This window comes from Vulpes lagopus, chromosome 2, assembly GCF_018345385.1.
Source record: "Vulpes lagopus strain Blue_001 chromosome 2, ASM1834538v1, whole genome shotgun sequence".
In the NCBI taxonomy this organism is placed as follows: Eukaryota; Metazoa; Chordata; class Mammalia; order Carnivora; family Canidae; genus Vulpes; species Vulpes lagopus.
Genome location: NC_054825.1, coordinates 19948513 through 19973680, shown reverse-complemented (window position 1 = coordinate 19973680; position 25168 = coordinate 19948513). Strand labels below are relative to the sequence as shown.

Sequence of the window (25168 nt, the reverse complement as noted above, 5' to 3'; positions counted from 1 at the left end):
ACCACTGGCCTTGAAACATATGCTGGGCCTTTTAAGAGACATCATGATCAATGCCTTTTTTTTTTTTTTTTCAATGCCTTTTTTTTGTGGTGTATGTTAGACTCTGTAAAGATCTAACCCACTGAGTGTTTGATTTCATTCTCTCGTTAACACTGGAAGGCTCAGAGAATTTCTGACCTTGTGCCAGGCTCAAAGCCACGCGGCAGGCGAGGGACTGGGATGGGCCTCCTGACACCCCCTCTTCTGCACAGGCTGCTTTACTCACGTGAGCTCGTCTCATGCCGTCTGATTCAGCAGAATTCTTCACAGCTTTGGCAATGCAGATGGGGGTGTAAGGCATACAGCATCGATGATCCTAGGGGCACAAGGAGCGGTATGGGAAATCAAACCCGGCTCCACGCACCCCAGGCCAAGGCAGGCACGGCTTCACCCAGCACATCACATGTAAGACAAATCATGTGAAGAGCTTCCACTCAGGACCCACCTGGCTGTGCCTGGGGATTGAAGACCCACCCCTTTCGGTTGAGGACTCTGAGCATGACGAAAGGGGCTTGAGCTCTTCCAAAAAGATAAAGTCCATCAAACAAAGTATTTCTCTTCTATTGCCCCCATCCTCAGCTCTTGGACACTACTGGCTGCCAGCCATCAGGAAGATACTGCTTTTCAAGCCTCCATGGTCATGGTCATGGTCATGGTCATGGTCATGGTCAGACTTCACTAACGATCAAAGCTTGACCGAAATAACCCCTTTCTTGCTGCACAAAGGAGGCTTTTTCCCATTGTCTGAGGACACACATGACTGATGAGGGAGGGCTCCCACTCCTTCCTCTATCTTGTTCCAGGATCACACATCACCTGCTCTTCATGGTATGGGAAGACCCTATCCAATTTAAGAATGAGTTGGAACCCAGCCCTGTGTTATGGGAGAGGGATTCAGGACCACATCTGTGCTCTTGCACAGAGCTTGTTGAAAGGCATTCATTCTCTCCAATCTCATTCCCTCACTCTCACATGCAGACCTCCTGAAACAAAGAAAGCAGGCATGACCCCCCAACTCAGGTCAAGACTGACTCACACATACTATGAGGGTGGGAGGGTGCACTCACAAGGTAGGTCTAGTGGGCCAGGCCTAGGCTTTTCCCAGGATGGAGCAGAGAGGAGATACCCCTGGGCTTACCAAAGGCCACTTGCAGCCAGAGACCCAAGGCAGGACAGTTGAAAAGGCTACATACATCCAAGGTGGCCTGGATTACAGTCCTGCCTTGAGCCCTAGTGAAAATGAGCAGACAGGTGTCCACTGCTTAGCACTACCCAGCAGGGACTCAGTAAAGGGCAAGGCTACCACTATCATTTGACCTTCAACCAGTCTCTAACTTCCCACGCCACTCTGGGTCCCCAGCCTCCTTAGCTGGTAAATGTGGTACGGAAGGGGCATATGTTGTGTTTCCCAGATTTCAGGTGTTCTCATACCACCTACTCAGCTCCCACCCTGGCTGCCTACCCTCTAGACCTTTATTTACTTAATACTTCTTTAGACCATCTTTAAATCAACTTAGTTTGTTAAACTCTGTCTTAAGAAATAATTTTTATAATATCATGGTCTCAAATGCTAGAAATATTTTTTTCTAGTGTACACTAAATTGCTTTTAAAACAGGTAACATGGACAGCCTGGGTGGCTCAGCGGTTTAGCGCCACCTTCAGCCCAGGGCATGATCCTGGAGACCTGGGATCAAGTCCCAGGTCAGGCTCCCTGCATGGAACCTGCTTCTCCCTCTGCCTGTGTCTCTGCCTCTCTCTCTGCCTCTCTCTCTCTCTCTCTCTGTCTCTCATGAATAAATAAATAAAATCTTTAAAAACATAAAATAAAAAAATAAAACAGGTAACACCTAAATAAACCTAAGCATTCATATTTACCACCTAAGATCCTCTCTCATGCTACATTTTGGAAAACACAGAAGACTCAATGAGTTCTAAGGGCCCTCAGACCCTCAAGATGGCTCCAGCCCAAAGGGCTCCTTTAGGGACAGGTCATCCCTGACCTGACAGCCAGTCCCAGAGATCGTCCAGAACAACCTCTGTTTCAAAGACAAAGCTGCAGGATGCCAGAACTGGGAAGGGGCTGGCAGCTGGTAGGTACAGGCTTTGAATGGGCCTCAGCAGGGCTACCAACCTTGGGGATGGCCTCGCTCACAGCATAGCTGGCCTTGTCGCTGACCCACACTTTCTCCCTTGGGGAGAGATTGGCACACAGAGCCTTGAGCTCGCTCAGGATGGACTTGTAGGGAAGCACCTGGATTCTGTATTCGGCTTCCAGGCCCAAGTCAAAAAGCAGGTGCTCCTTCACACTGGGGTCATCTATGCGGTCACCATCAATGAAGAGCCTGCAGAGAAGCGAGAAGTGAGGTGGCAGAGAAAAGAGGGCATGTGAGCGAGAGGGAGGAACATGGCCCACAAATACAACAGGCTCCGTCTTTTAGCAATCAAAACCAAGCAGCTTCTCCTTCTCCGTGTTCCTTTCCCACATCCTGTTCACCAAGTTGTCTCTATCCCTGTGTATGTTATATCCATCCACCTCGTTCCTCCAGCCAGGACCTGGGCACTGTCCCCGATGTCCTTCCTTCCCTCCACTAAGATCTCTGGACCTATAGTCTAAATCCCATCCAGTCTGTCCAGCTTTGACTCCAGCCCTGCCCAGTCACAGGCCAGGTTCACACTGCCACCATCTCCCTGCTGGATTTGTGTCACAGCCTCCTAGCTGGTCTCCCTGGATCCAGTCTTGCCCCTAGCCATCCCATGTTCACAGCCATAGTATTCTCTATGATTTGCAAACCCAATCATGTGGTTTCTTGTGAAAAATCCATTCAACAGCTCCCCAGTGTCCTCAGAACAAAGGTCGGAGCTCCTGGACTTGGCTTACAGGCCTTCCTTTCCATGGCCCCTGCTCACCTTCCGGCCTCACACTCCCATGTTCCAACCACACTAAGCCACTCCAGGTCCTTCACAGCCATCGTGCTCTCCCCTGCCCAGAGCCACTGACAATGCTGTTCTCCTTTGCTTAGATCACCATTCCTTGTGGCCCCCATTCACCTAACCAGCTCACATGTGCCTTTGATCTCTGCTTCAGTATTACTTGTCAGTCTCCTGTGACCCCCAAGTTTAGGCCAGGCCCAATATCCATCCTACTGACAAGTCAGTGCGCACTTACATGCCTGAACCCCCTGAAGAGACACTCATCTCCCCAACTCTAGCCCCAGACCCTATCTGTCTGATGCAACCTAGCAGCCAACAGAGATTCTAGAAACTCATAAATGTTATGTGAATAAAGAGAGCCATCCAGATAGAAGCACAACCACAAGAAGGTCACAAGCAATTCCTTGGCAGATAAATAGACAATTCAACAAGGCATAACCATCTTCCTGGGTCATTTCCGACCTTTGAATGCCAGAGTTTATCTGAATTGTGTACCCAGGATTGTAGCACTGAGCCTATCCATCCCTTTGCACTGGCTGCTACAAAACCTAGAATCCAGTGTATGGCCTGACCAAGACTTTGCAGCAGGAATCTTGTGAACTAACCTCATTCCAGTTTTGTTCTGATGTCCCTGCCTATTTTTTTTTCATCTCCTAGTACTAGAGATACTTTCATGGATTTCAAATCATCTGGAAGATTAAGAAAGAGGCGAGATGTAAAAAACACCTACTGTGTAGGAAGATCAGAAGGGAAAGGGAGAGAGAGGCAGGAAAGGGGAAAAGCAGAAGAAAAGCAACGCATCAGCAGGACCTCAGGCAGCGATGGGGTTGACCAGGAAGGGAGACAGAGCATCTGAGGAGCTGTGTGGAAGGAAGGACTTTCCCGTGTGGGGCAAACACTCACATGATCGTCTCCAATCCTATGATTGCATAGGAGAAAAACACGGGATTGTGCTCCACGTCTGATCCTCGGAGATTGAACAGCCCTTAAAAAAAAAAAGATTTGAGATTTTAACAGGAATTTTTAAGTACTTTGGCATCCATGGAAGGCTTCTACAGAAGGATTCAGTGACACTCATCTCTCAGAAAAGCAGGAAACCTTGTTTCCTGGTTTTACCTCTGAGCTGCAGTTGCTCATGTCCACCAAATGATGGCACCAGATCTGTTCCTTATGCTGCCACAGCACTGCCCCGGGAACGGAATGCAATGGAAGTTAGTCAAAAAACAGGCAAATTACCCTCCAAACAAAAGAGTTGAAATGGTCTGCCTGGTGGTGACCGGCCAAGCCTGGCCTTGCCACAGGGAAAACCTTTGGCACTCCCAAGTAAAGGGAAAAGGGCCAAGCACTCTCTCCCTTCTGAAGACATAGGGTAGAAAAACTGAGACCCACCCACGATGAGGGAGCTCAAAGAAGGCCCTCTGGCTAAGAGTCGAGGAGCTCCACGGAGGCGGAACTTCCCAGCACAGGAACAAAAGCAGTGAGTCAGCAGGGCTTAGGCCCATGAATGAAACCCAAATCCAAGCCCACCCAAGGGTAAACTGTGGTACCAAACCAGAGTGGAGGACCTGCCTAGAGCCAGTGTCAATGGGCATTTGGGGAAGTCATTGTATGTTTAAGAAGTACAGGGGCCAGCAGAGACCATAGCTATGCTCCCATAGCTTCCAGCTGCCTAATTCTTGCTCTCCCGAAGAACAGAATGTTAAAAAGACCCTCGTGAGAGAAAAGAACTGCCTCTATTTTAAAATAATGGCCTCTCACAGTAAAGCAATGAAGCAATATTTTTTACCTATCAGACTAGCACTTTTTAAAAAATGACAGTATCTGGGACTGGCAAGGGTGTGCCAGGACAGGCATATTCATATCCACCATAAACATTTCTGGCAGGTAACTGGCAAGATGGGTCCAAAGCCCTACCATGTACATACCCTCTAACCCGTTATGCCACCCCTAAAAGCCAATCACAAATATAAGAAAATAATCAGAAATATACAGAGATTCTGATGTACTAAGATTTTGATGGTAGCATCATAATAAAGTCATGGGAAAATCAAAAATAACCCAAAGGCCATCCTTAGGGGAATGGTTAAGTAAGTAAGTTATGGATAACCATATGATGGGATATTTACATTTACTTAAATTATGATTATATATGCTTAGAGTATACAGAGACATTAGAAAAATCAAGCTATAAGACATAAAAAAAAAGAATGTGTTTTTTTTTAAGATTTTATTTATTTATTCATGAGAGACACAGAGAGAGAGAGGCAGAGACATAGGTAGAGGGAGAAGCAGGCTCCCTGCAGGGAGCCCGATGTGGAACTCGATCCCAGAACTCCAGGGTCATGCCCTGGTCCCAAGGCAGGTGCTCAACCGCTGAGCCACCCAGGTGTCCCAAGAATGTATTTTCTTAAAATCAAAGGGAGAAATTAACTTTACATTTGTTATTCTCGCCAATATCTAAGTAGTTAATTAAAGATATCAATCACTGATATATGACATACATGTCAAACATCACTGATATTTGACAAAGTTTGGGGGTTGGGAGTTGGAAAAACAGGACAGTGTGTAGTAGGGTCTCTTTCTCTAGTGAGAAGATAAACAGATAAAGTAGTGCCTCTTCTCAGTTACCTTGGGTTAAATCCAATCAGAAAACAGAAGACAGAACAAAAAGAGTCAACCAAATGTCTTCAGGTTCTAGAGGATGACAAGGTACTAAACAACTGCATAAGGGTTATTTAATGTCTAAAGATTCAGAAACTGCTATTGTTATCAAAAAGGTTGATGAAGGGGATCCCTGGGATGAAGGGATGCCTGGGTGGCTCAGTGGTTGAGCATCTGCCTTTGGCTCAGGTCGTCATGCCAGGGTCCTGGGATTGAGACCCACATCAGGCTCCAGCCTGCTTCTCCCTCTGCCTACGTCTCTGCCCCTCTCTCTGTGTCTCTCGTGAATAAATAAAATCTTAAAAATAAAAAAAAAAGTTGGTAAAGAATCTTCAGTTCCTGAGTTTTCTGATGTAGAAATATTTCTAGAACATCGCCACTGTGAAGACCTGAGGGAAATACAGGAAAAGTGTAGAGAAAAAAAATAATCTCCTATGGTGCCATTTCTACAGCTGGAGAGACATATGAATGTTGACAGACACAAAATGTTGGGAAGAAATGTCCTTCCTTGGTGGTGTCATAGTCCTGAAGAGACTCACCAGAGGTGGACATCACAGATTTCGCATCAGCCCCAGGCTATAATACCACTCTGAGCCAAGCTATGTCCCTCTCTCCCATTCTCTGTCATTCTTTCTCCATCCTACTTGGTGTATTGGGTACTCATTTGGTGACGTGGTCTTTTGTCTATTCCCTGGCCACTCAGAAAGCAGACTGGCGTGAACACCCAGATTCCAAGAGAACCAAGGGAGAGACCAGGTAATGTGCCCACACAGCAGAGCCAGAGCACTTACACGCAATCTCATCCAGGGCAGTGACCACAAACCACACGACATTCCTCTCAGCCATTTTCAACCGAAGGTCTGCAACCTTGTCCTTCCAGGAGATGCCTGCAAGAAACAAATGTGCTTGTGACTCTGGCCCTGCACGGGAGCCAAGTGAAAGAACCCATCCCAAACATTCTTACCCAGGCCATCTTATACAAAGCATGCTGCCTGAGGAAACAGGAGGCCTGGACTCAAGCTTCTTGTCCAAGCCTGTTGACTTTCGAGAGCCCTGACAGCCTTACTCACAAAATTAATGCATTTGTTCATCCAACAAATGTCTCTGAAGTATCTAGACTTCGTGGGCATAGATATCTGCCAGACATTGTGCTCATCACTGCAGTCACAGCTCTAAGCGATACCTAGCCCCTGCCCTCATGGGGCTTACAATTTAGAAGGGAAGACAATCAATACAGCAGTAGTTATCTTGTGTCAAGACTGAATAGTGGCAGAAGCACAGGGAGCTATGAGAAGATACTGCCCAGCAGAGAAAACTCATCCAGGCTTAGAGGCCCAGGGGAATAATCACCCACCACTTGACATTCTTGGAGCTGAGAGACTCGCCTCATGGTGCTAAGACCTAGGAACTCCCTGCAATCTGACTCTGTGACTATTAACTTCCAAATCACCCTTGTCCCATCATAGCCAGGGGCTGGCTCCCTGCAGCTCTCCAGATGAAACTGCAGCCCTAGAGAGGCACACCCCTTCACCACCACTATCACCACCATCACCCGCCATGAAACAGCACTGACAGCTCAGGTTACAAGCCTGCCCCTGGGAACTGGGGAACCATCTGGTTCACCCAACCCCTGGCACAGTGTCCTGCACGTAGGAGTCACTCACGTTTGCTGACCAAAAGTCTTACCCCCAACATCTGTTCTCCCCTCTTGTACAAGTAATAGGTCGGAGCCTCTGAGTCAGTTAAAAAAAAAAAATTCAAAACATGCTCGTGGAAAATGTTTAGCTGACCCCGGGCCACTCACTGGACCGATCCCCCTCCGTCTGTGATCCCCTCCGGTGAGGGCGTCACAGGGAAAGCAAGCTGGGGGCTGCCCCCGCAACCAACACAGCTTTGAAGATCAGCTCGGGAATGCTGTTTAAAACTTGGCAAGAGCCTGGGCTGTAATGCTTTCTTCCCAGGACCCCTCTGGGCAATCTGCCTACATTCCAGACATCCCCCATCCACCTCTCCTCTTCTGTTTCTACCGCACAGCTCTCTCCCCTGCAGCCCCACCTCCCTGGCCTCTCTCTGTATCCCTCACTGTTCTATAAATCCACACTTTCAGCTCCCACCAACAGTTCACAACTTGCTCTTCATCAACCACTAATATACAGGCCAAAGAAACCCACCCACAACCCAAAGCCTCTAAAGCAGAAGGTTCTAGATACAGGGTGGGGGGCCTAGAAAGGTAAACCTCCAAATGCGGGTGGAAGAAAAGGAAATGGAACCTAGAAAGCCCCCAGCCCTGTTTCCACTATCAGACATGTTAGAGGCAGTTAGCAACAGAGTGGTAAAAAAGCCATCTTAGCAGCGGCCAAAGGTCTGCCCAGAAGAGCGTGGCAAGCATAAATTATGCAAATAAGTGGCAAGTAGGTGGCCACTGTGGAAACAAATAAAGCTCCTGCTTTCATCAAATGCCGCACTGTGCCAGGGTGAGGCAAAACCGCCCACCAGCTCAAGCTGGATTCTGATTCAGAGGACTGGGATGGGGACAATGGTGACGGGCAGGGAACAAGGGCTGGGGGCCCTGTTGGGCGCAGCAGGGTTCTGACCTGTGTAATCCAGGCCCAGTGCGAGGAGGGGCTTGCACGGGCGCTCAGGACGGTCTGTCCAGATTTTGTCCACAAGGTTCTCCTTGACAGGAATGAGGTGGTGGCCTGCACTTCTCAGAACCTTGGCCATCTTCTTCCAGTAATCTGGGGAGAAATACACGTAGCCCAACCATACATGAACCAAATGCCATTTCAGCTGAGGCAGGCAGCAGTGCCTTCTGAAAGGCGGTCCTCCCGTGGCCTAGCACTGGGTATGCAGGATGAGTGTAAAAAGGTTATTTTCACCACCAACAGCCTTCCCCTGCCTCTCTGCCAAAACTCTTCTCTTCACCTTGACCTTTATCATGACATCAAGTCATGCTGAGCCCCTAAATGATCCAAGTCCACAAGCAAACAAAGGGAATGGAGAGGCATCTAGAATCCACTTCCTCCCCCACACTGGAAGGACCCCAGCTCACTCACCTGTAGGAATGATCAGTGGGTCCACACCAACCCTGGATCCTTCAGGAAGTACACTCACCAGCCAGTCTTCCTGAGTTGGTGTGTCCTTCAGACCTACCAAGGGAAGAACATGTAAGAAACAATTCCCAATGGACCCAAGCTCATAGTCCTACCCAAAGGATGCACTTCACCAACATCATGATCCTAGGGTCTTTATGAAGCACCTTCTATATGGTAGGTTGGCAGCACTTAGAGAACCCAAACTTTGCTTAATCCTGGAAGATTGCAAGAAGGATAAGATGATGTATTTAAAAAGTATATGATGGCACCAGGGGTGCCTGGGTGGTACAGCTGGTTAAGCGTCCGACTCCTAGTTTCAGCTCAGGTCATGATCTCAGGTTTGTGGAATCAAGCCGATGTCAGGCTCTGTGCTCAGCACAGAGTCCGCTTAAGAGTCCTTCTCCCTCTCCCTCTGCCCCTCACACTCACGCTCTCCCTCTCTTTCTGAAATAAATCTTAAAAAAAAAAAAAAAAAAAAAAGCATAGGAGTAAGAAGACAAAAAAAAAAAGGAAAAGGCAAGATTTTCATTCAACTCCTAGTAAAAAACAGCATCCTGGGAATCACTGCAACACTGGCACATATGTCATTGCAAAGAACATCTTCTCAGCCTTTGGTCACTATCACTACTGGTCACTTGATGAACACTTGGGTCGTGACTGGTGAAGGCTGGGAACTGGAAACCCTCCCTCACATCTCACACCAGGAAACACAGGACATGGTGCTCTCCCCTCACTGTAAGGTAGGGCGGCAGATAGGAGGCTCCCACCCCTGAACCAGGCCTGACTGGGGTCTGAACACAAGTCTCAGCAGCAAAGAAATCTTTCCAAAGATTACAAGAGGGCCACACAGGTCTCATCACCATCATCTTTACGATGGCTCCTTGGCTTCCCAATTCCTAAGAGCAAACAGCCCTTCCCATTTCCAAGAGACGAGTCATGGGACACCAAATAAACCTCAAGAAAGGAAGTGAAGTTATTTTTGATATTCCAGTTTTTCTTCAATCTAAGCCAATACCTTCTACATTTGGATGTATGCTTCTTAACTGATTAGATTTTTACTAAAAAGTTAACATCTTGGTGAAATAGATCTATATTTAGAGTGAAAGTTCGTATATTCTAAAAACAGTACTTATCTTCACTGTTTTCCCTACTGACTGCTGATAACCACATAACCACAGAGGGGAAGTTCAAAGGTTTATAAAGAAATGAGCTCATGAACCTCAATTCCAAAAAACTGCCTAAAAGCTGGCACTGAGCTGTTATTTTGCTATTTGATTCTTGGCTATTTTTTTCCAAACCGCTAAAAAGCCACTTACTAACGAAGTTTTCTTTTAATGCCCTTAGTATGACTTTTATAGGATGAAGTCATGCTATTTCCTAGCAGACAGATATCTGGCAAAAACTCAGGGATGAATCACTCCCCAACCAAACCCACCAGAATTGCCCTACACAGGAGAGACGCCTGAGGAAAGGGGGGCTTGGGGAAGACACAGCCAACTACAGGGGGACTTAGAAGGAAGGAGGACTCGTCCGCCAGGCCACCACATACCTACGAGATGGAACAGGCAGACCTGACAGCTAGAGATGTGGGCCCCAAAGAGAGATACCCATACCCCAGGGATACACTGAACAATCCCCTGGGGTGTTAGCAGGAAGTGTTAAGATGTCTATTTGTATTTATTTTTGTCTAAAAAATAAAGAAATTAATCTTTGCTCACATTTGAAATGCAGATATTTATATATAAACATATAAACAAGTATAATATATGTTGAAGGTACATGAGCCAGAGGCATGCAATAAACAAGTTTAAAGGCCACTAGCCTATCCATTTGTACCAGCCCCAGAGCCCCCAGATGTCTGCCTCTGTGTGTGCATGTGCACGTAGATATGAGAGAAAGAGTGTTTTCTTATGCCATGAACTGGAATGTGTCCCCCCAAAATCCTATGTTGAAATCCTAAGGGTGGAGTTCTAATCCGATAGGATTCTAAAAAGAAGAAGAGAGGTTCTCCCTGCCAGGTAAGAACTCAAGAGAGAAGGTGGCCATCTGTAAATCAGGAGGGCTGTCACTAGAACCTGAGCATGCTGGCACCCTGATCTCAGACTTCCAGCCTTCAGAACTGAGAAAATACATTTCTGTTGTTTAACTCACCTAGTCTATGGTATTTTGTTATGGCAGCCCAAGCAGACTAACACACCCTGAATTCTCAAAAGGGACCATGACCTCACAAAAGGGTTAAGATCCAGAGACCTTGAAGAACTCTAGGGTCCCTTCCCAAAGCTGGCCAAGTAAAGTTGGGCTGGCCACACCTCTACACACCCATCTTCATGAGTGTCCAGTTGCTGTCCATCTGCTTGGCAGCCTGGAGAAAGTAGCGTCCATCAGTCCACATGGCCGCATGCTCTTCTGTAATGATGGCCGTGCCTGGAGTAGGGGGCAAAAGAAAGAGAAAAATTTCTGACGACCACATAGAAGCTGCACACAGTAGCAGCAGGCTGAGAAGCACAATGAGAAGTACCAGCTCCTGTGCGGTCAGCCTACCACCACCACTCACGCCCAGTGGGGCAGATGGGCCTCTGACTCCAGGAAAAACTCTAGGCAAGAGAAGACAATGCCACTGAGAACCAGCTGTGGGTCAAGCTTTGAAGGAGACCGCCCTCAGGCAGCCCAAGTTGATGGGTCCCTGGAGCTCCCCATCTGCACAGCACAAGTCAAGGCCAACAGAACAGAGGACTATGTACCTATGGTCAAAAAGACCTCATGATCAACAAGACAGAGGGGAAACGGACTCCAGCACAATGATCATAGTGCTCTGCTCCACTTATGGTGGAGAACTGCTTCACCTTTCCTGAGAGAAATCAACTGGACTATCAGTATTCACAGCGACTCCTGGATGCCTCCCATCCCTACCTGCCCTCAGTCCCTACTGCCTGACAGAACTCAGGGCTTCTGGCAGACGTACCAGCCAAAGGCAACCCTGAGGTGCCAACCAACACAAGCACTTAGACCAAAGGAAGCAGTTCTTTGCCAAGTCTAGCTAGTGTAACACAGGAGAGTCTGAAGGGGGGAAATCACCCTAAAACTCAAGGGCACGGCAGTTTTGGAAAAGTTAGGGCAGGGCACCAATGTAGCTCAACATTACCCTTTATTTTTTAAACTGAAAGTGAAATTACTGAATCTGGAAGTCAAGCACTTAGAGAATGACATAGGACCAGCAAGCTTAGGGGGGGTTCGGGACGCTGTCAGTGTCCCATTTCTTATTCAGAGTGCTAGTTACACAAGTATTTTCAGTTTATTTGATACAACTGTCTGTATGTATGCTATATTCAATAAAAAGTCCAAAGCATTTTTAAAGAAAAATTTTTTAAAACTTTAATAGCAAAAAAGAAAAAGAAAACTTTAATAGCAAAAGCATCGAGAAAAGGGCCACTAAAGGTAAATTCAGAGTTGGGGGATGCTGGGAGTTCACACCTTTCTGCAGAGGCTCAAGGGGGAGTGTCTGGTTTGCATTTTCTTTTTGGTTCTATCACAGGCTGAAAGTTGGCCTGGTTATTTTGGGGAAGCAAACAAAATACAGAAAGAACAGAGAGAGAATTTAGCAACTCACCCGCAGAGCCATCAAATCCAGAGACGAAGGCCCGCCGACAGTCACATGGAGCAATGTACTCACTCTGGAAAACAGAAAGGATGCTGAAGTGGACCTAGACCGGCCACATGCTGACTGTTCTCCATGTGCCCGGCTGTGTGCAAGGGGACACAGCGGACACGGCTGGCAAAGCCTTGGCACCTTCAAGAAACAGTCTAGCTAAAAAGTCAAGCTGAACATGAAGAAAATCTCTGCTCATGCTGCTCATGCTCTGCTCATGCTGCAGAAGACCCTAATTAAATATGGGCTAAAAGAGCTATTCCCACTAGCCTCTATTTCTTCTTCTGGAGAACAAAGCAAATTAAGACAAAACATAATAAACTGCTCTTTTCTGAGATCTTACTCAAAAAACAAACCAATAGCCTTCTCTTCTCTCTTCCTTGTCACTGACATTTAGGCATCTGTTATTTTTCTGAAAAGAAAGGCTGAATTTCTGTTTTAGGTGCCAATAGTTCTCTTAGATCTCTTTAGGCATGAGCTTGTTTCCGAACTTCTGGGTGTATTCTCCTCTAATGTGGCGTCACCAATCATTCCCATACAGACCCTGTCCCTTCCCATTAGAGAATAAATGGAAACACTTCCTCTGATCCAGGAGGCTTCAGCAAAAGAAAATGTCATGTCCCAAAGCATGCTTTTCCCATCCCCTTGCCTCTAAAAGTAAGGGGTTAGAGACTGAACAACACAGGAAGTTCACATTTCTGTGCAGATGGTACCTGGTCATGGTGGGACACTTCTGGCAACACAGTTAAACACAGTAAAGTAACTTCCCCAAAGGTAGCAGGGGCTTTGAACTCAGGCTCTGAAGCACTCTGCTGTGCTGCACCCATGTGACATGTTATCTCTCGTCTTCGCAACAACTCTCTGGGATAAGACTACTGGCAAGTGAGAAAATTGAAGGGTGAAGACGGAATCTTTAAGCAACTTGCCCACTCACAGGTCAGTAGCTGGGCCAGGATCTGGTGTGCTGGAAACCAGAGCTGCTGTTCCTTCTACTGTTGGCAGGGGTCTTCTAAGCTAAAGGACCGAGCAGGGTTAAGAATGCTCATGATATGGGGCAGCCCAGGTGGCTCAGCAGTTTGGTGCAGCCTACAGCCCAGGGCCTGATCCTAGAGACCTGGGATCGAGTCCCATGTCAGGCTCCCTGCATGGAGCCTTCTTCTCCTTCTGCCTGTGTCTCTGCCTCTCTCTCTCTCTGTGTCTCAAATAAATAAATAAAATCTTAAAAAAAAAAAAAAAGAAAGAAAGAAAAGAATGCTGATGATAGGGCAGCTCAGTTGGCTCAACACAGTTTAGCGCCGCCTTCAGCCCAGAGTGTGATCCTGGAGTCCCGGGATCAAGTCCCACATCAGGCTCCCTGCATGGAGCCTGCTTGTCCCTCTGCCTGTGTCTCTGCCTCTCTCCCTGTATGTCTCTGTGAATAAATAAATAAAATCTTAAAAAATAATAATAATAAAAATAAATAAAAAATAAAAAGATTAAAAAAAAAAAGAAAGAAAAAGCATCCATGTCTCGCTCCCACTCATTTCACCGAGGCAGCTGCAGCCACAGCCTCAAACCGGCCAGAGGACCACTCTCCATGGAGATGTCCAAAGGGCCAACAGAAGAAGCCATGACAGAGGGAGCCATGACAGATGACAGAGCTCAAGGTCACACCTGCCCTCCAGCAGACCCAGCTGTGTGGTCTACAACAAGGCTCACTGCGTCTCTCAGGCTCAGTTCCTCATTTCTAAAACAGGTCCCCTCAGACTGCGAAAAGCCACAGCAGGCACATGTTTTATCCCCCAAACACAGAGGAATGCTTGATCTTAGCACTAATACCAGGAAGAATGGCCGCCAGCAGCATCTATGAACTGCAGAATTCTCATTTGGTTATTAACGCAGTAATCATTGGGTGCAAGACTAAAGAAAAAGAAGGCAAAAATGGAGGGTAGAGGAGAGCTCCCGCTCTCCCAGGATCGTTGTGAGGAGCAATAAGTTAATGTCTAAAACGACTCACCAGAATGCTGAGAGTGCTGCAAGTGTGCAGTGGAACAGATAGCATTAGTTTCTTCCTGAATGATGAAAAAGCGTCCAAGAGGCTGGGAAAACTAAGGAAACAAAAATAACCTCCATGCTAAAACTCAAGTACACAATGGGGAAGAGGCAAGGGGCACTCCTGATGGCCAAGGAGTCTGAGTCTCCCCTGCTAGAGGCTCAGCCACCTGCGACACACAGTGAGGCTGCCAGCAAAGGGCTGGCAGAGAAGGGACTGCTCGTCTGGGCACAGGCAGACTCTTCCACTCAAGCACGCAGCTCTCCAGGAATGCCCCACCCCTAGCGGGACAGGCCCTCTCAAAGGAGTTGCCTATCAGCAAAGGCAGGAGGCAGGTTTCTCCAAAGGGAGGTGGAATTAACAGCAGGTGGACATGTTTGGTTTGGGATCAAGAGGAGGTCTGGGCAAGAATGTCTAGACATGACCTAAGTAGTCAACCTGCCAGGAAGCCGTCACTGACCGAAGCTGTCACCTCTATACCAACAAGCTAGGCAAAAGCCAGACAAGCACTGGGCCTGGGCCTCCTACTTTTCCCCCAGCTGTGAGGCTGGCAAAATCCAAGAACATTCTCCTGGGAGATATAATTAACCCAAAACCTTAGCATGCCAGGAAAGAGAAACAAGGAAGTAGAGCTATTGGCTTTTTCTCCAAAAACACCATTTCTCTCCATCTCTTAAGACCAGCACCCAGTTCAGGCCTCCATCATCTCCACCTGGACCAGGGACCCACCAATCCATTCTTCTCACACACTCAAGAGTGAGCTTTCCAAGATGTCTACACACGCCATGTTAGCATCCTGCTTAAAACCTACCAAGAGCTTCCCATCAAACTTAGGGTAAAATCCGAACTCCAGCCCAGTCCCCAAGGCACTGCCTGACCAGGCCCTGCTGTCCTCTCAGGACTCTCCTCCACTCTCTCCACCACTTGAAACATTCAAACCACACCACCGGTTTTCTGCTCTTTCCCAAACTCGTTCTGGCTTCAGGGCCTTTGCATAAGCTCTTTCTTGTGCCTATCAAAGTCCCTCTCTGATCGTGGCATGGCTAGCTCCTTCTCGTCACTACATTTCAGCTCAGACATCACCTCACAGAAGGGCTTGCCTGAACCACCCAAAGTGGCCACCTGGCCTTTACCTCTCTGTATAGCACATTTTTTTATGCTCTTCTTCTTTCTTACATTATTATTATTAGCCTGCCCCAAAATATAAGTTCCATGAGATCAGAGTATTTGTCAATTTTGACTGCCCCTGTCCCTATCACAGCATAGGTAGTATATATTCATCCTCAATCAATATCTGCTGAATAGGGCAGCCCTGGTGGCGCAGCAGTTTAGCGCCGCCTGCAGCCCAGGGTGTGATCCAGGAGACCCGGGATCGAGTCCCACGTCGGGCTCCCTGCATGGAGCCTGTTTCTCCCTCTGCCTGTGTCTCTGTGCCTCTCTCTCTCTCTGAATAAATAAATAAATAAATAAATATTTTTTTAAAATGTCTGCAGAATAAATGAACAAAGCAGAAGGAAAGATGAGCCTTTTTCTCTGTACCTAGCTAAAATCTTAGCCATCTCTTTGAAGACAGAGGAAGGGCTACAACCTAAGGAATGCAGGTGGCCTCTAGAAACAGGAAAAGGCAAGGAAACAGATTCTCCCCTGGAAACTCCAGAAAAAACATAGCCCTACTGACCTACTGTAGACTCCAGAGCTCCAGAACTGTAAGATAACAGATTTCTGTTATTGTAAACCACTAAGTTTGTGATAATGTTATAGCAGCGGGAGGAAACGAATGTACTATTCAGACCAGAAGGGATTGTAACTGTGGTTTCAAACTCAAGTGTCTTAGGGTACAGGCAAGTAAACTAGACAAGGAGGATTAAGAAGTGACTTTTCCAGACAGCAGCTCTTCTCACCTCTGATGCCTGTCATGCTGGAGTACAGGCCACATGTTGCCACCCCTCAGTATTTCAGAAGCTAAATATATGTGTGTTGATGAAAGGTCACCTATCTTTCAAGCGTTGGCATCTAATTCAAACAAGTAAATAATACTCAGCCAAATAAAACACAACTATAAATAAGGAAAAAAAGCCTTAACCACCTCTCAAAATCCAGTTCAAATACATCCTCTTCCACAAAGCTTTCTAGCCCACTCCACTCAGAGAACTCCCACACATCAGAAATTTGCAGGACAATCCACACTGGCATTTATCCATGCCCTGCCCTGGGTGATGATAACAAAATCCCTACTATTGCCAACAACTATATTCCCCTCTAGGACTTCTTTTCCCGGGTACCCAGGCATCTAGGTGGGGTCACATGCCTAGTTTTCACCAATGAAATGTAGGGTTGGGGTAATGTCTGGGTCAGGGCAGTAAAAAGGGGGTGTGACCTCTTCATACTCCTCCGCCTTCCACTCACTGGAGTAGTGGTGTTAGAGGATGGAAAGAGCCTGGATCTCTGAATGACTCTCTTCCTAGTAGAAGAAAGTCACCCACCAACCAAGAACACCCACTCCAGACAGCTATACAAACAAGAGATAAGGCTCTACAATACCAGGCCACTGAAACTCTGAGATGTGTTACCACAGCTAGCATTACTCTAATTAATACAGTAGATAAAATCACTCTGTGATAAAAATCACTACTCCAAAATAATTAAAAATAAAAAAATCACTACTCCACCCTAGGAGAGAGCCTGTTTAAGAGATACAAAACAGGAAGCTGACTCCAGGAAGAATGGAAGTAGGACAGAGGTTAGGAAAATCTGATTCAAGTCTTCCAGAAGGAGGAACCATAAAAATAGCCAAAAACTCAAACTGGCAGTCACCTCTGACAGAACATGACCCTTTGATTAAACACACCCAAGAGCAGAACAATGAAGCCTTACATATGGGGGGGATAAAGAATTTGAATTTCTAAAGGGTAGTGCTGGCACAGTTCTGGCCCCACTCAATGATTCTCCAGGTTTAGGGCCAGAGGCACCCACAAATCCCAATGTTTGACTTAGATGGTACATGAAAGCATTCAGATTACCAAAAAGAATGGACAACTTCTCATTGTAAAACCCTGGGCCCAAACTCATGATTACCATATCACTTGTCCTGGGTTTACAAAGAACGAACTCTTAGAGTTGCAGAGGACAGTGAGACGCAGACTCCTGGAGTGCCCAGTCCTTGCGTAATTATGCATTTGGGGTGCATTCTCTCTCTAGCACGGAATAGTGTGTGGGTGTGCATATTTATGTTTTGGAAAGTACACAAAAGACAGAATTCAAGATTCCCCTTCATTCTCCAACACCCTCCCTTCCCCACCCAGAGGAGAAATTCCATCAACCCTGAATCTAGCCTGAAATGAAACAATTAGGAACAGAGAACAGCAGCTTCTCTATTCCTGAGAAGGCTGCTGCGGCAGGTCACACACAAAGCCAACCCTTGCTCCTTGTCTTCACAGTCCTGGCAAGGCCCCAGAGTCCCACTTAGCAGTCACCCCAACTATGCCCCACCTCTCCACAGGAACTGAAACAAGGAACTCTGCATTTCTCATTTGTTTCTCCGGATGGCATCACAAACTCTCCCAGGTTCCAACCTTCCCAAACCCCTCTGCCATCTGCCTATAAGGTCCACATTCAATCTGTGCTCTACTACTTCTCCCTCCAAATCCTTTCCGTCCTCTCTGCTCCTAAAGGCCACCACCAAGTCCAAGGCCTCTGTACCCCGACTCCGGGATCCTGCAATGGTCTCCCAATGGCTTCTTAGTTCCCAGAATGTCCCTTCTCCAATCCACACTCAACACTGCTCCTTTGATTATGTCACTGCCTTGTTCAAAAGCCCTCAACAGGATTTTGAACTCTCAGCTTCCTCATCCAGGGAGATGAGGCTCAACAGGCTTTTGACTCTCAGTCTCCTCATCCAGGGAGAAGCCAACTAATTCTAATATTCTGGGATCATTAGCAGGGGATGAAGAGCTGGGGAGAGCCTGGAATATCACCTGTGGTTCAGCCACTCTCATTGTCATTCCCCCAGTTTAACAAGGAACTGCTTTGGACGGATTAGGCCCAAATCAAGATATTGGACCAAAAATAGCTTTAAAATGACAAAAAAAGAAAGCAAAGCAAAGCAAAGCAAAGCAAAGCAAAGAAAAGAAAAGAAAGAAAAGAAAAGAGAGAAGAAAAGAAAGAAAAGAAAAGAAAAGAAAAGAAAAGAAAAGAAAAGAAAGAAAAGAAAAGAAAAGAAAAGAAAAGAAAAGAAAAGAAAAGAAAAGAAAAAAAAGAAGGCTCACAGCACCCAGAACCAAGAATAAAACTTGGCTTACCTTGGCTACAAGGACATCTCCTACTAGTAAACATATACATTGTATCCTAACTCCAGGTAGAAGACAAACTGAAATGCCAACACACCCTTAACCAAAACTTTCAACATTTAATTCAAATAACATTCATGGTCCAGTCTTTCCTACAACAAGGCCTCCCCTGGAGGTGAAGGCTCACGAACAAGGCAGAGCTGTAAGGAGTCTTTGGCTGGGACTCTACAACAGGCTCTACGACCCTCTCAGAAGAGAGACCCAATTTCAGACAGCAGTGTGCTAGGGGACAGGGATAGTGAAATTTGTGGGCCACCTTCTGGGATAAGGCATCCCCATATAGCTAGCTGGTAAAACATTATTTCTGACTTTGTCTATGAGTTGGTTTCTGGAAGAGACAACATTTGAATCAGCTACTGGCTGATGACTGCCACCCCAATGTGTTCGGCATCCAAGTCATTAAAGGTCTGAACAAAACAAAAGTATGGAGGAAAGTCGAATTTGCTCTCTCATTTAAGCAGAAACATTGTCTTCTTCTGCCCTCAGACATCAGCATTCCTGGTTCTCGGGCCTTTAACTCAGACAGGGACATACACCACTGGTGCCATCTGCAAGCTAGAGAACCAAGAACACTGGGGGTGTAGTTCCAGTTCAAACTCGAAGGTCTGAGAACCAGGGGAGCTAATGTGGGAGCCCATCCCTCAGGATGTCTCTCTATAAATAGGTATCTCTATACATCCTATTTGTTCGGTCTCTATGGAGAAACCAGACCCATACAGGGACTTACAGAAGATCCCACACCAGTTGCCATATAATGTGCTCCCACCTCAGGAACCACCATCCTGCTCAACACTGAGATAAAACAGCTGCAATCCAATCAGTCCAGGGCAACTGCCTGATGCCTGAAAGGCAGAAAATGAAAAACATCACTGGTGCATCAGCACAGAATCCATGTGATACGAAGCCCAAGTCCAAAGGCTAAAGCCTGAACTGACAGGAGGCAGGAAAGACCCATCAGAGGAGGCCCAGGCAGAGGGAAAAAGGATTTCCTCAGGAACAAGGCTAGAGTCTGCCCTTCTTAAATGCTGGGGTGCCTGTTACCTACACCTCCTACCATGACTCTGGCCCAGGCTGAGTTGGCTGAATTACTTATTCATCCAGTCCTTAGGCAAGATGAAACTTTGGTTCCTACGAAGGTAGCGAATCTTGTTCATCTATTCTAAAGAACATAAGTGAATGGAAGAATTGTTATAAACCCCTGCCCTGTGTTCCCTGGGTGGCGCAGCGGTTTGGCGCCTGCCTTTGGCCCAGGGCACGATCCTGGAGACCCGGGATCGAATCCTACGTCGGGCTCCCGGTGCATGGAGCCTGCTTCTCCCTCTGCCTGTGTCTCTGCCTCTCTCTCTCTCTGTGTGACTATCATAAATAAATAAAAAAATAAATAAAAAGTTAAAAATTAAAAAAAAAAAAACCCTGCCCTAAACTTGCACCCAACTCCCCCCCCACCTCCCCACTGCCTACTAAAGCTAACGGTAATGTACTCCTCCACCATTGCTTCCTCACATGCCACCAACTCCCACTCTAACCAGATCTTCTATTTCTCCTATACTCACATCTCACACACTCTCACCTCCCCCTTCGTCCACTTTTACATGCAGAACCCTAGTCTTTGGTGGCTTCTCCTCTCTACACAAGGATCTCCCTTTCCTCTCACCTGTTTGAGAAGCAAGTAAGACCCATCATAGCATGAAAAGTGCTGTTATGGATCAATGGACCAAGGGATTCCATGGAACACTGAGTCCCTGAGCCTACCCTACCCCCTGAGATGACTGTGGAATTGGAATTCCATGGAATTCCAATTCCAATTAAGTCTAGAAAATGCTGAATAAATACTTCATCCTCTCCTCAGAGTTGCACAGTGCACATTTGCATACTGAAAGCCCTGAAAAGTCCTACAGTTAAAAAACCATTCAAACGGGCCAAGGACTTCAATAGACATTTCTCCAAGAGCTGTACAGATGGCCAACAAGCATATGAAAAGATGCTCAAGGGCAGCCCCGTTGGCTTAGCGGTTTAGCGCTGCCTTCAGCCCAGGGCGTGATCCTGGAGACCCGGGATTAAGTCCCACATCAGGCTCCCTACATGGAGCCTGCTTCTCCCTCTGCCTGTGTCTCTGCCTTTCTCTCTCTCTCTGTGTCTTTAATAAATAAATAAAATCTTTAAAAAAAAAAAAAAGATGCTCAATATCACTAATCATCATGAAAATGGAGGATTAAAACCACAATGTGATATTACCTCATATCTGTTAGGATTCCATTATTGGGGAAAAAAGAAGAAAAAGAAAATAACAGTATTGGCAAGTATGTGGAGAAATTGGAATCTTTGTGCACTGCTGGTGAAAAGGTAAAATGGTACAGCCACCATAGAAAGTAGTATGGAGGTTCCTCAAAAAATTAAAAATAGAATTACTGGGGCAGCCTGGGTGGTTCAGCGGTTTAGCGCTGCCTTCAGCCCAGAGCATCGAGTCCCATGTCAGGCTCCCTGCATGGAGCCTGCTTTTCCCTCTGCCTATGTATCTGTCTCTTTCTGTCTCTCTCTCTGTCTTTCATGAATAAATAAATAAAATCTTTAAAAAAAATAGTAAAAAATAAAAAATAAAATAAAATAAAAATAGAATTACTGGAGCACCTGGCTGGCTCAGTCTATAGAGCATGACACTTGACCTTGGGGTCCTTAGTTCGAGCCCCACATTAGGGGTAGAGTTTACTTCTAAAAAAAATAGAATTACTGTATGATCCAACAATTCCACTTCTGGGTATATATCCAAAAGAACTGAAAACAGGATCTCGAAGAGACATTTATATACCCTACAGCATTATTCACAAGAGCCAAGAGCTAGAAGCAACCTAAATGTTCATCAACACATGAACAGATTTTTTTTTTAATGTGGCATATAAAAAAATGTGGTATATGCACACAATGGATTATCATTTGGCCTTTAAAAAGGAAATCCTGTCATATGCTACACCATAGATGAACCTTAAAGACATTATGCTAAGTGAAATAAGCCAGTCGCAAAAAGATAATATTGTATGATTCCATGTAAGATTCCACTTATATGAAGTATATAAAGTAGTCAAACTCTTAGAAATAGAAACTAGACAGGCACCTGGATGGCTCAGTTAGTTAAGCATCCACCTTTGGCTCAGGTCATGATCTCAGGTCCTAGGATTGAGTCCCGCTTCGGGCTCTCTGCTCAGCAGGGAGTCTACTTCTCCATCTCCCTCTGTGTTTGCTCTCTCTCTCTAATAAATAAATAAAAATCTAAAAGGGGAGGCAAGGGTGGGAGTTGTTCAATGAGTACAGAGTTTCAGTTCTGCAAGATGGAAAAGTTTCAGAGATCTGTTATACAACAATGTGCACATAGTTTACACTATTGTACTGTACACTTAAAAATAGCTGCGATGACAGTTAATGTTAAGCTTCCTTACCGTAACAATAAAAAGAAACTGCTCAGCTCATTTACTATTTTCTTGACCACTGAATACACTTTATCCAGAACATCTTATGAGACACAATAGAAATACTATGGAATACTATTGGGGGAATAAGGCTCTAAACATCAAAGTATACTAACTACACGCTGTTGCCTCAAATTATCCAATCCCTTTGGTTATTCATTTCAGCCTTTCATTTGCTCCTGAGGCCAGGAAATCTTATGTTTCCAGGCAGGGGTCCAATATTCCTGCTATCCCAGATTAACACTGGCCTGATATTGTCACAACCATGCAGTCTGGCACCTTTGGGGAGGGACAGAAAAGAGGCCAGTTCAAGTTGACATTTTGGGGAACTTTGTTCAACTTAAAGTAATACTCTTACACGTTTCCCCTCCATCATGGTAGACCCTCATCAGTCATATCTACACTACATGCCATCCCACAAATGCGTGCACACACACACACTAGAGTTTTTTGGGAGTCACCAGCTCAAGAAAATACAAAATACACCAAGTTACTATGCTAATCAAGTTCTCACTCAGCTGGGTGATGGGCACTGAGGGGGTACTTGGCGGGATGAGCACTGGGTGTTACGCTATATGTTGGCAAATTGAACTCTAATAAAAAAAAATTTTTTTAAGTTCTCACTCAGGACTCTGGATTTGGGATTAAGGTTCTAGCTCAATCTGGTATCTTCAAAGTAAAAGATCAAGATATAAACGTGGGAACTGTCAGATGGACCCCTATTTACCATATACCTTGTTGCCTAAGAAAGGAAGAAACTGATCTATGGCAAGAACTGAAACCCTCCCATCCCAGTTGTTCTTGGCCTCCTGCATTCCTGCCCTCAGTTTCCATGAGACACTCCATCTGAGGCCCTGACATTCCACAAGTCCAAAGACCACCATTCATAAGCTAGAGTTCTGCCAAAGCAGTGGCTCTGCCCATAAACCTTTATAAAGTCTTTTTATTTTTCAAAGGACCTCAAGGCAGTTTCTGCAACCTATAACTATTGGATCCTAGAGCACCAGCTATATTTCCCACCATTGCTTATGCCCTCCTTGGGCTTTTGCCATGGGAATTTGCCATGTTGTTTCTTCAAAGTACTCCAACCTTCCCCGCTTCTCTGCCTTTGCTCCTACTAATCTTCCCACCTAGAATCCTTTCCCCTTCCTCTATTTATCCAATTCTACCCATTCTTCAAAATCCAGTTCAAATGCCTTCCCTGCTCTTGAAGCCATCTGTCATCTTCCCTTTCACCCTCAAACTTCCACAGTGTTTTGTCCAGATTTTCTTGATGGCACTTCCACGTCCCACCTTGAATACAGACATGTCTCTACTCCAGTACTCAACTGTATGCTTCTTGAAAACAGGACCATTCTCATCTTTGTGTCATGTACCATACCTAGGGCAGTGCCTTGCATATAAGCAAAGGCTATAAAAAATATATATGTATAGATGAGTCTATGGAAGAATAATACTTTGTATATTCTTTGTATATTGTCTCATCCCTCTGAACAGTATTTTGTATACTGTCACATCCCTTTGTAAACCTGCAGTCCCATGACCATGGTATAGGCACTTAAACACTTGCTGACTCAATGACCTAAAAGAGTAGATACTAGAATCCTTCCACCCTTCTGCCCTTCAGCCCCATCACATGCAGTCTCCACCTCTCTAAACCCAACTCCTCCCATATTTAGATCACTAGTGTTCTCAGAGGTAAAGGGCACTTACTGAGTTGCTTCCATCAAAGGTAATGGTAGGGGAGGAAGGAGAGGAGAAGGTAGTATTCAAAATTATTTCTAAAATCTGCTGGGGTACAGATCAAGACTACTTTCTGGCTGTTCTTCCAGCCATGTCAGAGGGATGGGAGGGATAGTCTGGACGGGGAGAAGGGAGGCAGGACAGGCAATTCTTATAAAGAAAGGGTGTGGCAAAAGAGATGGGGTAAAGTGTGTCAGCAACAGAAAGGCCCAGACCTCTGCCCCTTCATTTGTCCACTAACGCTTCCACAAGTTATTGAAAACTGAGTGCATTCACTGGAAATAACGGAGCCAGGGACAAATCCACAAGCATTCATGAGAGCCAACTAGACACAGGTCCCTGTGCTAAGCCTTGGAGGACATGCTCAGCTATAGACTGACAACTAGAATCCTACAAACACCCTGGGGATGAGGGAAAAGAATGAAAACAGAGTAGAGGCTGATGAGGTCCACCACTGGCCCATCTCCACTCAGTACCTGGTGGGCATCTCCCGATGGGATAATGTAGGCCTGGATCGGTTCTGTCACATACTCTGTGTTCCTCATGGCTTGTCGCAGCTGCCGAAGCAACTCTGAGGTTACCTTTGGAGCCATCCTGCCGTCTGCAAAAACAGGAGAGTTAGTTCCAAAACCAGCCTGCTCTATGCAACTCATGACTAGCTCAGAGAGAGCCCTAGAGACATACCTGCCAGCTGCCTCACCCCAGCTGCATCTTCAAACTGACCACCTCACCACCAGACCAAAACCAAAGGTCCCTAAAACTCTCAAGTTTATAGTTTTATATACCACTTCCAAACAGCCATTTGCGGCAAGTAAGTTGAGCTACTAATACTCATTTCCAAATTGATCAGTTACCCCTTTCACTTCCAGGACTATATTACAAAGAGATATATAAATGCACAAAGATACCTGTTTATCTTTGTAGTTTTTTTTTAAAAAGTGGAGGAAAATACATAACTAGGTAAATAAACTATAATACATATAATACATATAATAGTACACTAAAATCATTAAAAGGTACACAGACCAAAAAAAAAAAAAAAATTATACAGACCTGTATTTCACTTGCAAGATTGAAAACAGATTATAAAATATGTATAGATCGTTCTTATTTAAAATTCCATATGTGTGGGGATCCCTGGGTGGCGCAGTGGTTTGGCGCCTGCCTCTGGCCCAGGGCGCGATCCTGGAGACCCGGGATCGAATCCCACATC

At 45.9% G+C, this 25168-nt stretch overlaps 1 protein-coding gene across 5 annotated transcripts in view; it reads right to left on the bottom strand.

Annotated features, from left to right (window-relative positions):
• The window catches only part of XPNPEP1 (X-prolyl aminopeptidase 1), a 54965-nt gene that overhangs the window by 14213 nt on the left and 15584 nt on the right, over positions 1-25168 (bottom strand). For all 5 annotated transcript variants that reach the window (XM_041744352.1, XM_041744356.1, XM_041744354.1 and 2 more), the window contains 9 exons: positions 24432-24556; positions 12335-12398; positions 11047-11151; positions 8689-8781; positions 8227-8370; positions 6424-6519; positions 3875-3956; positions 2172-2382; positions 266-355 (listed from right to left, as the gene is read on the bottom strand). In XM_041744352.1, coding sequence (XP_041600286.1) covers positions 266-355; positions 2172-2382; positions 3875-3956; positions 6424-6519; positions 8227-8370; positions 8689-8781; positions 11047-11151; positions 12335-12398; positions 24432-24556 — 1010 coding nt within the window. The remainder of the gene's footprint in view (positions 1-265; positions 356-2171; positions 2383-3874; positions 3957-6423; positions 6520-8226; positions 8371-8688; positions 8782-11046; positions 11152-12334; positions 12399-24431; positions 24557-25168) is intronic.